At 47.7% G+C, this 10,091-nt stretch overlaps 1 protein-coding gene across 1 annotated transcript; it reads right to left on the minus strand.

Annotated features, from left to right (window-relative positions):
* Nucleotides 1–434: 434 nt before the first annotated feature.
* On the minus strand, nucleotides 435–9,853 carry WDCP (WD repeat and coiled coil containing; the record flags this gene model as incomplete). The annotated part of the gene is made up of 3 exons (XM_080711754.1): nucleotides 435–622; nucleotides 3,846–3,960; nucleotides 8,087–9,853. The coding sequence occupies 3 exons, from the start codon at nucleotides 9,851–9,853 to the stop codon at nucleotides 435–437; spliced, it is 2,070 nt and encodes a 689-aa protein (XP_080567880.1).
* Between the last annotated feature and the right edge of the window lie 238 nt (nucleotides 9,854–10,091).

A 10,091-nucleotide genomic window follows, 5' to 3' on the forward strand; every position in this document is an offset into this window, starting at 1 on the left:
CCAAGAAAAAGACTTGTAACAGCGCTGAGCGATCTTGTAAACCTCTGAAGACTATCTTAACACTGATTTGGGCAAGAGTTATAAAGCCTTAGAGAAAGTATAAAGCACAATGCACCTGGCATCACTGTATTGTTTTGGGAATTCAGCCCTTAGACAAGACTACACAGTCAGGAACACACAAACAGCCACCTTCTGGGCCCTCCGGCCAAGGCTGAGCTCGACCTCTGAGCAGCGCGCCGCGGGTAAAAGGGGGAGCTTGTGAAACCAGCCCCGGCAACCAGTCACCCGAGGGACAGCGTCACCCTCACCGGTGAGAGGCTGCAGTACAACACAGACCTTGCAAGTTACAGTCTCACTTGAAAAGCCACCCAGCAAATACTTTGCACACAGATAACAAGCCGTGCTGTCTAAATGGTTAGAACAGCCGGTAGAGCTCAACTCTGGGCAGTAAGGTCTCTATGGACTTCAGGCGAAGGAGGCGGATCCTGACTTTGAGGAAGAGAGTCCCTGAAGACATCTGACCCGGACTTGATGCCGTCTCTCACGGTGATGACCTCAGTGGCTGTGAAAGTTACAGGGATGAAGCCCTCGTGGTCGGCAGAGAGAAGGATCCACTGGGATCCTGCAAAGGAAAATAAACGCACAGGGGTATTAGGACACAGAGAGAGAGACAGAGACAGCGACAGAGAGAGAGTGTGTGTGTGTGTGTGTGTGTGTGTGTGTGTGTGTGTGTGTGTGATTACTGGAGATTGAACTACTCAGGGGTAATTCTGCCTCTGAGCTACACCCCCGGCCCTATTTTATTTTTCTTTTAGTTGCAGGTCTCACTACATTGCTGAGGCTGGCTTTGAAACCATGACCCTCCCGCCTCAGCCTCCCAAGTTCTAGGATTATAGGTGTGCACCACCATGTCCAGCCCCCACTATTATTTTTTTTTATATGGTACTGGGGATGGAACCCTGGGGCATTCTACCTCCGAGCGACGTCCCCAACCCTATTTTTTATTCTTTATTTTGAAACAGGGTCTCAATAAGTGGAAAAGGCCTCACTAAGTAGCTGAGGCTGGCTTCGAACCTACACAATTCTCCTGCCTCAGCCTCTCAAATGCTGGGATTACAAGTGCGCGCCACCACGCCCGGCTCCACTATCATTCTTGATTCTGTAGATCCACACTAACCTGTAGATATTCACAGAAGCTGAGCTGACTAGAGGTAAACGAAGTAGCCCGGATTATTGTGATGGTTCGTTTGAAGGTAAGGGTAACCGAGGCGTCACTAGGATAACACAGGCTTGGACCTTCTTTGGTTTCTTTTCTTTTTACGTTACTGAGAATTGAACCTGGGGGACATTCTACCTCTGAGCTACACCCCCCAGCCCTTTTTGTTTTGAAACAGGATCTCGCTAAGTTGCTGAGGCTGGAGTTCAACCTGTGGTCCTCCTGACTCAGTCTCTCAAGTACTAGGCTGACAAGTGCGCATCACAATACCCAGCTGCATATCACCTTCTGACCCTGTGATTTCACTTCTGAAAATCTACACTCCCCAAAATAACATATAAAATATGCAGAGAGGTTTTTCATACTCTTATTTATAATGGTGAAAATTTGAAAACCACCTAAGTGTGTCAAAGAATATATGGCAAAATAAAAGACGCTTTACAGCTCAGAATGGAATATTAACCCATTCATTAAAAATGACAATTATAGCCGGGCGTGGTGGCACACGCTTGTAATCCCAGCATTGGGGAGGCTGAGACCGGAGGATCTCAGTTTGTGGACAGCCTCAGCAACTTAGTGAGGTCCTGTTTCAAAATAAAGAATAAAAAATAGGGCAGGGAGCCGGGCGTGGTGTCGCACGCTTGTAATCCCCGTGCTTGGGAGGCAGAGACAGGAGGATCGTGCAGGTTCAAAGCCAGCCATGCTGGCTTAAGAGACCCTGTTTCCAAATTAAAAAAAAAAAAAAAAATAGGGCAGGGGGCGTAGCTCGGAGGTCTAACACCCCTGGGTTCCATCCCCAGAACCACAAAAATAAATAAATAAATAAATAAATAAATAAATAAATAAAATTATAGGTGGGTATGGTGGCACCCTGGAAAAACTCATGTATTAGGAAGGCAAAAGTGTTAAGCAGTAAGCCAGGTATGGTGGCATACTCCTGTAATCACGGTCCTTGGGAGGCTGAGACAGAAAGATTGCAGGTTTGAGGCCAGACTTAGCAAGTTAGTGAGAATCTCAGCAACTCAGCGAGGCCCTGTTTCCAAATAAAAAATAAAATAGTGCAGGAGGGGGGGTGGTCTATCTTGGAGGCAGAATGCCCCTGAGTTCAATCCCTAGTACAATAAGTTCAGACATAGCCAGGTGTGGTGGACTACTTAGAGGCTGAGACGGGATGGCAGGTTCTCAGCAAGCCTCAGCTACTTAAGTGAGGCCCTCTACACCTTAGTGAGACCTTGTTTCGAAAATAAAACATAAAAAATAGAGCTGGGAGCCAGGCGTGTTGGCACATGCTTGTAATCCCAGCATCCAGAGGCTGAGACTGAAGGATTGCTGTTCGCGAACAGCCTCAGCTACTTAGTGAGGCCCTTCGCAACTCAGTGAAACCCTGTTTAAAAACAAACAAACAAAAAAAAGACTAAAAGAGCCGGGTGTGGTGGCATTGCTTATAATACCAGTACCTGGGAGGCTGAGACAGGAGGATCGCACAGGTTCGAAGCCAGCCCCAGCTACTTAGTGAGGCTCTCAGCAATTTAGTGAGACCCTGTTTCTAAATAAAATATAAAATAGGTCTGGGAGTATAGCCTGGAGGTAGAATGCCCCTCTGGGTTCCATCCCCAGTACCATACACACACACACAAAAAAAAAAAGGGGCTAAAAAATAGGGCTGAAGATGTAGCATAGAGGTACAATGCCCCTGGGTTCTATGCCCAGTACTAAAAAAAAAAAAAAAAATAGAGCTAGGGGTGTAGTTTGGAGGTAGAATGCCCTAGGTTCCATTCCCAGTACCACAAAATAAATAAATAAATAAATAAATAAATAAATAATTAAACATGAACTAATTGAATGAGGGCTCTAATATCACCCTTGGATTAACCCAGTGATGGATTAACAATTTGAATGCATTTCTTTAGGCAGGTGGGGTGTGGTAGAAGAGGTGGGTCACCGGGGACGTGGTCCTAAGGAATACACCTGTCCCTGGCTGCTTCCGGTCTCTCCTTGCTTCCTTTTTGCCATGACCTAGGGAGCTTCCCTCTACCCCCCCCTGCCACTGCCACCCGCCCCCGCCACCACCGCCCCCGCCACCACCGCCCCTGCCACCACCGCCCCCGCCACCACCGCCCCTGCCACCACCACGTTTCTGCCTTGGAGCCAGTCAACCATGGACTGAACCTCTAAAACCATGAACCCAAATAAAGCTTTCTTCCTCTAAGCTGTTCATGTTGGGCATTTTGGTCAGTGAAGGAAGAGCTAACTTCAACAGAGTATCCTCCACATTTCTGTCTGCTCCACTTAGAACGACAACTCTTTAAGAAACATTCTGCGATGCTGCTATGATTTTTATATTTTAGTGCAATAGCATAGGGCGGGCTGTTATATGATCTCTTTGCTGTTGTTCCACATTGCTTTGTAATTCTTTTTTAGTCTTTTCATGTGTACATTTAATTCACCTAGGCTCCAAGTTCCCTATAAGCAGAACTGGACTGGTATTTTTCGTGTCTTTTGGCAGGCAGTTAGTGATATTCGTTAACTATCCGGCCAATCACCAGAAGGCTGGCAAATCTCATTTTCATTTACCAGCGGAAGTTGTAAAATAGATGGTGGAGGGAGGGCCGTTCTGAATTTAACTTACCGTGTAGCATCTCGACGAGGGAGAGCCCAAACGACTGCTGAACTGTACTGAGCCTTAGTTTGCCATCGCAGAGAAGCACCAATCTTTTTTCAGCAGGACCTACATCACAAGGTTTCTTAGGGGAAAAAAAGAAGAAAAAATTGCTAGCTTGTAAAAAGAATGGACTTAAGAACAGACCACTATCAACTAGAATTCAGCTTAAATATGAAGAAGCTCTTTGCAGTATCACTTAACACAACCGAAGGTTCAGAACAAAACGCAACCACTAATTTACTTTTTCTCTTTACTCTTTTTTTTTTTTTTGCAGTACTGGAGATGGAACCCAGGGGCATATTCTACCTCCGAGCCACACCCCCAATCCTATTATCATTATTATTATTATTATTTGGTGGTACTGGGGGTGGAAGCCAGAGGCTTTCTACCTCCGGGCTACACTCCCAGACCTTTATTATATTTTATTTGGAAACAGGGCCTCACTAAGTTGCTGAGAGCCTCACTCAGTAGCTGAGGCTGGCTTCGAACCCGTGCGATCCTCCTGTCTCAGCCTCCCAAGCGCGGGGAGTACAAGCGTGCGCCACCATGCCTCGCTATTTCTGTTATTCTTTATTTTGAAACAGGGTCTCAGTGAGTTGCAAAGGACCTCACTAAGTCATAGCTGAGGCTGGACGTGAACCGCGATCCTCCTGTCTCAGCCTCCCAAATGCTGGGATCACAAGCGTGCACCACCACGCCCAGCTTTTGCTTTACTCTTTCCTGAGGGTTAAGCCTTATATTGGGAATCGGCTTTCCTAGGATATGACCAGTAACACTATAGAGGACAAAGGAGAGCAGCCTGAGAGGCATGAGTGGATGGTAAAGAATGGCTGTCTACTTACTTATTTTGGTACTAGGGAAAAAACCCAGGAGCATTCTTCTACCTAGGAGCTGAACTCCTGGCCCGTAGGTAGTAGTATGAAGCTAAGAAAGTTCACATTTGTTTTATAGGAAAAAATACAAGTAAGACTGCCCTATGTGGTAAAGTAGCTGAGGATTTTTCACAAAATTAACTTGATTTAGAAAAAGTATAAAGGAAAATAAAGTGTGTGTGTGTGTGTGTGTGTGTGTGTGTGTGTGTGTGTTTTATTGGGAATTGAACCCAGAGGCATTCTACCTCCGAACTACATTTCCAGACTAATTTTATTTCTTATTTTGAAAACAAGGTCTCGGGGGAGTGGTGAGTGGGCCCAGGGCCACCCTCCCCCCTCATGCCATTTTGGCACGGGGCTGTAACTATTTTCTGTATTTCTATTTTCTGTATTTTTATCTTTTTAATAGACTTCTTTAAATCTTAAAAAAAAAAAAATAGAAAACAAGGTCTCACTAGGTTGCTGAGAGGCTTACTAAATTACGGAGGCTGACCTTGAACCTGAGTTTCTCCAGTCTCAGCCTCCCAAATATTAGAATTACAAGCATGCACCACCACACCCAGCTTGAAAATAAACATTTTTTAAAAAATAAAAAAGTCATTAAAATTAAGACCTACTTAGAAGTGATTTCAAATGTACCTAGAGGCCGGGCGTGGTGGCGCACGCTTGTAATCCCTGCGCTTGGGAGGTTGAGACAGGAGGATCGCGTGCAGGTTCGAAACCAGCCTCAGTTGGCTTAAAAGACCCTGTTTCCAAATAAAATATAAAATAGGTCTGGGAGTGTAGCCTGGAGGTAGAGGGCCCTTGGGTTCCATCTCCAGTACCACACACACACACACACAATATATATATATACACACACACACACACACACACAACTAGAGAGCCAGGAATGGTAGTGTATACCTGTAATCCCAATACTTGGGAGGCTGAGACAGGAAAACAGCAGGTTCAAGGCCAGCCTCAGCAATTTCCTGAGGCTCTCAGCAATTTAGCAAGACCATGTTTCAAAATAAAACATGCTGGTACATACTTATAATCCTAGTATTTGGGAGGCTGAGACAGGAGGATTACAGGTTCACATCCAGCCTCAGCTACTTAGCAAGGTCCTTTGCAATTCAGTGAGACACTGTTTCAAAATAAAGGATTAAAAAATAGGGCTGGGAGCCAGGCGTGGTGGGGCACACTTGTAATCTCAGTACTTGGGAGGATAAAACAGAAGGATCCAGGTTTGTGGCCAGCCTCAGCTACTTAGCTAGGCCCTCTGCAACTCAGTGAGACCCTGTTTCAAAACAAAGAATAAAAACTCAGGCTGGGGGTGTAGCTCGAAGGTAGAATGCCCTTGGGTTCAATTCCCAGCACCACAAAAAAAAAAAAAAAAAGGAAGGATCACAGGTTCAGAGCTAACCTCAGCAATTTCATGAGGCCCTTTGCAACTTAGTGAGACTCTGTTTAAAAAGATAGATAGAGCCGGGCGTGGTGGCACACGCTTATAATCCCCGCGCTTGGGAGGCGGAGACAGGAGGATCGCGCAGGTTCGAAGCCAGGAGCGCGCTGGTTTAGGAGACCCTGTTTCTAAATAAAAATATAAAAATAGGTCTGGGAGTGTAGCCCAAAGGTAGAAGGGCTTCCAGGAACCCCAGTACCACCAAAAAAAAAAAAAAAAAAAAAAGATAGATAGAGCCAGGTGTAGTGGTGTGGCACACGCTTATATTCCCAGTGCTTAGGAGGCTGAGGCAGGAGGATCGCACAGGTTTGAAGCCAGCCTCAGCTACTGAGTGATGCTCTCAGCAACTTAGTGAGACCCTGCTTCCAAATAATGTATAAAATAGGTCTGGGAGTATTGCCTGGAGGTAGAAAGCCTCTGGGTTCCACCCCCAGTACTACAAAAAATAAAAACCAAAAAAAGGGATGGGGGTGTAGCTGAAAGAGAGAGCGTCCTGTGTTTAATCCCCAGTACCACCAAACAAGCATTTTATTTATTTATTTATTTTGGTGGTACTGGGGGTGGAACACAGAGGCTTTCTACCTCCGGGCTATACTCCCAGACCTTTTTTATATTTTATTTGGAAACAGGGTCTCACTAAGTTGCCGAGAGCCTCACTAAGTAGCTGAGGCTGACTTCGAACCCGTGCGATCCTCCTGTCTCAGCCTCCCAAGCGCGGGGAGTACAAGCGTGCGCCACCACACCCGGCTTTCAAACAAGCATTTTAAATGAAGGCAACTTTTTTCCTTTTTCTTTTTCTTTTTTTTTTGTACTGGGGATTGAGCCCAGGGGCATCCTATCTCTGACCCCCCCCCCTTTTTTTTTTTAAATTGAAACAGATTAGTGAGGCCCTCTGCAACTCAGTAAGACCCTGTTTCAAAATAAAGAATAAAAAATAGGGTTGGGGGTGTAGCTCGGAGGTAGAATGCCTCTGGGTTCCATCCCCAATACCGGAAAAAACAATTGTAACAGGGTGTCGCACAGTTCCTGAGGGTCTCACTAAGTTGCTGGGGCTATCTTCAAGTTTGTGATCCTCCTGTCTCTGACTCTCAAGTACCGGACTTACAGGAAGTATCCACCATCACACCTGGCTGAACACAACTTTTTTTTTTATATCTATAGAAGAGTACCTGTAATGTAAAAAAGGGAAAGTCACAACAAAATAACAATTAAAAAAGAATTTTTTTTCCGCAGGGTGTGGTGGCACATGCCCGTAATCCCCGTAAACTTGGGAGTCTGAGGTAGGAGGATTGCAAGTTTGAGGTCAGCCTCAGCCACTTAGTGAGACCCTGTCACAAAGAGGCTGAGGATGTAGCTCAGTGGTAAAGCACCCCTGTGTTCCATCCCCAGTACCTCAAAAAAGAATTTTTTTTTTCATAAATTGTCACAGCGACAGGGCATGGTGGTGCACGCTTATAATCCCAGCATTCAGGAGGCTGAGACCAGAGGTTCATGGACAGCCTCAGCTACTTGGTGAGGCCCTTCACAACTCAATGAGGCCCTGTTTCAAAAAATAAAAAGATTGAAAAATAGGGCTGGGGGTGTATCTTGGAGGTGGAATGCCCCTGGGTTCCATCCTCTGTACTGCCAAAAGAAAAAAAAAAAAGAAAAAAAAGAAAAAAAAAAAAGCCAGAGTGAAGTTCTGCACGTGATAAAACCCTAGCACACAGTGGTCTGTGTGCCTCTCTGGTAGGTAGGCTAGCATCCAAGCTCCTGCACAGGCTTACCAATCTGCCTGACATAAGCTGCCCGGGCAGTGAAGGTCACCGGGAGCACCTCTTCCTCACTAATCTTGAGCGCAGCCCCTGGGTGCTTTACATAAACTGGCAGCTCCTCATAGGAGAAGTTACCTGGCAAATAACGTGAACATAAGGGAGGTCCTTCGAGCGCGGATATGCTGGAGAGGATCTCTTCCCATTATGCAGAAAATCCATGAGTTCCGGAAGACACTGTTGCAGTTCAGTCAGGTTCCTAGATAAAATCCCCAGCTCCTTAGACAGCTGGTAGGTTTCCTTTTCCTCCTGAGGCGAGTTGGAAGGCTCTGGCGTGCTGGCGTGGTCTGGCAGGCCGCTGGGCCTGCCACGCCTTTCCAGGGCAGTGGGCCCATGAGAGATACTGGGCGGGGGACCTGGGATTTCTTCAATAAGGGTTCTTCCAGGCCTTCTACTCCGCCTACTGGTGTTAGCGCTTAGCAGCAAGTCTCTGTTTTGGAGGCAGAAGTCTGAGGAAAGGCTTTCAATGAACTTGTTTCGACTTGTGCTGCTTAACAGAGAGCCGCGAGTAGAGGAGGCACTCTGGCTTGCATCATCTGTCGCTGAGCAGTCTTCTTGCAACACCACTTCTTTAAAAATAAAGCACATGCGGTACCGATCAGACTCTGAAGACGGAAGGAATGCCGTGTCAGCGGGCTTTTGTTTTCCTACCAAAATTAACAATCTGTCTGCCAAGAAACAGATGCCCTTTGGCCTTTCATTACTCCCTAGATGAATCTGCTGGGTGTTTGGCATAGAAGATGGCAGGACAGAATAGATCAAAATTGTATTACACGTGTTGGAAGCCACGGCCACCATCTGCGCTTTAAGATGGAACGCTACCAGATCGGGAACCAGGACGCCTGGAACGGGGGCTTTTCTGGTCAACGTCAGTGCTTCCTTAAAGGTCACGAGGACCAAGTGTGAAGAATCCTGGCCGGTTCCTGTCAAGTAGTCCTTTTTCCTTAGGCAAATGAGAGGGCTCCCCTCAGGCCTGGATGGGCTGATACGTATATGAGTTAGATCCAGCGGGTCTGAAGAGGAAGGAGGAACTGATACCTCGGAATCAAGTGCGCCCTTATCCGCAGCGGGCGTTTCACCAGTAACTGGGAAAGCGGGCAGGCAGGTGTCTGCACAGTCAGGGGGCACGTCAGGGGTCTCAGATGTGTTCAAGCTGCAGATCTTGTCTAGCGGAAGCTCAGTGGCCACAGCAACCTGTGAGCCCACGGTGGCTCTGATGGAGCACACGGCGCTGTCCACGTCCAACACCGGGCAGAAGGGGCACCTGCGCAGAGTCTTCTGGGCACTGTCCCAGATATAAGAGTGAAGGCTGCTGCCCACTGCCACCACCAGCCTCTGGCCATCCTGGGTCCAACACGCGCAGCGGACGCGGCGGCCCTGAGTGCTGATGTCCACTTTCACCCGGCAACCGTGACGCTGAGTATCAGGGACAACTGAGACGGCCTGGGCCGTCAGCACAGTCAGGACAGCGTCCCTTGGGTGCCACACACTGCCCTGGGGAAGGAGAGGGAGCGACTCTGTAATCTCAGAGACCAGAGACACCAGCCAATCGCTTGACCCCGCAGTGCCGGGACACAGCCGCCACACAGCGACACGCGTCTTGTGCTGGACAGCAAGCAGAGCCGGCCCGCCAGCCGCGGCGGGCGGGGCCCAGGAGAGCCCACAGATGCGTCCAGATTCTCCGATGGCTCTGGAGTCCCCAAACGTGGCCTCTCCGCTGTGAAGCTGTAGAGCGGTCAGGAAGACGCGCGTCCCATCAGTCCAGGCCAGGCCACAACTGGGGTGTACAGCTTGGGACAATGCGTTCAGTCCAGTCCTGAGCAGTATCCCTTCTCCCAGCTCCATGCTTTCTGCTAACAATGATCTGAAATAATGATTAAGAAGGGAAGCCACACCATGAAAGTAAAAATCAGACAAACCCAGGGCAGGTTATAAGGTAACTGACTAGCCAGGCGTGGTGGCGCACACTTGTCATCCCAGCATTTGGGAGGCTTATCCACAGCGGGCATTTGAACCAGGAGGACCCAGGTTCAAGGTCAGCCTCAACTACTTAGGGAGCCCCTTTGCAACTCAGTGAAACCCT

The sequence above is a fragment of the Muscardinus avellanarius genome (assembly GCF_963383645.1).
Source record: "Muscardinus avellanarius genome assembly, chromosome: 15".
Classification (NCBI taxonomy): Eukaryota; Metazoa; Chordata; class Mammalia; order Rodentia; family Gliridae; genus Muscardinus; species Muscardinus avellanarius.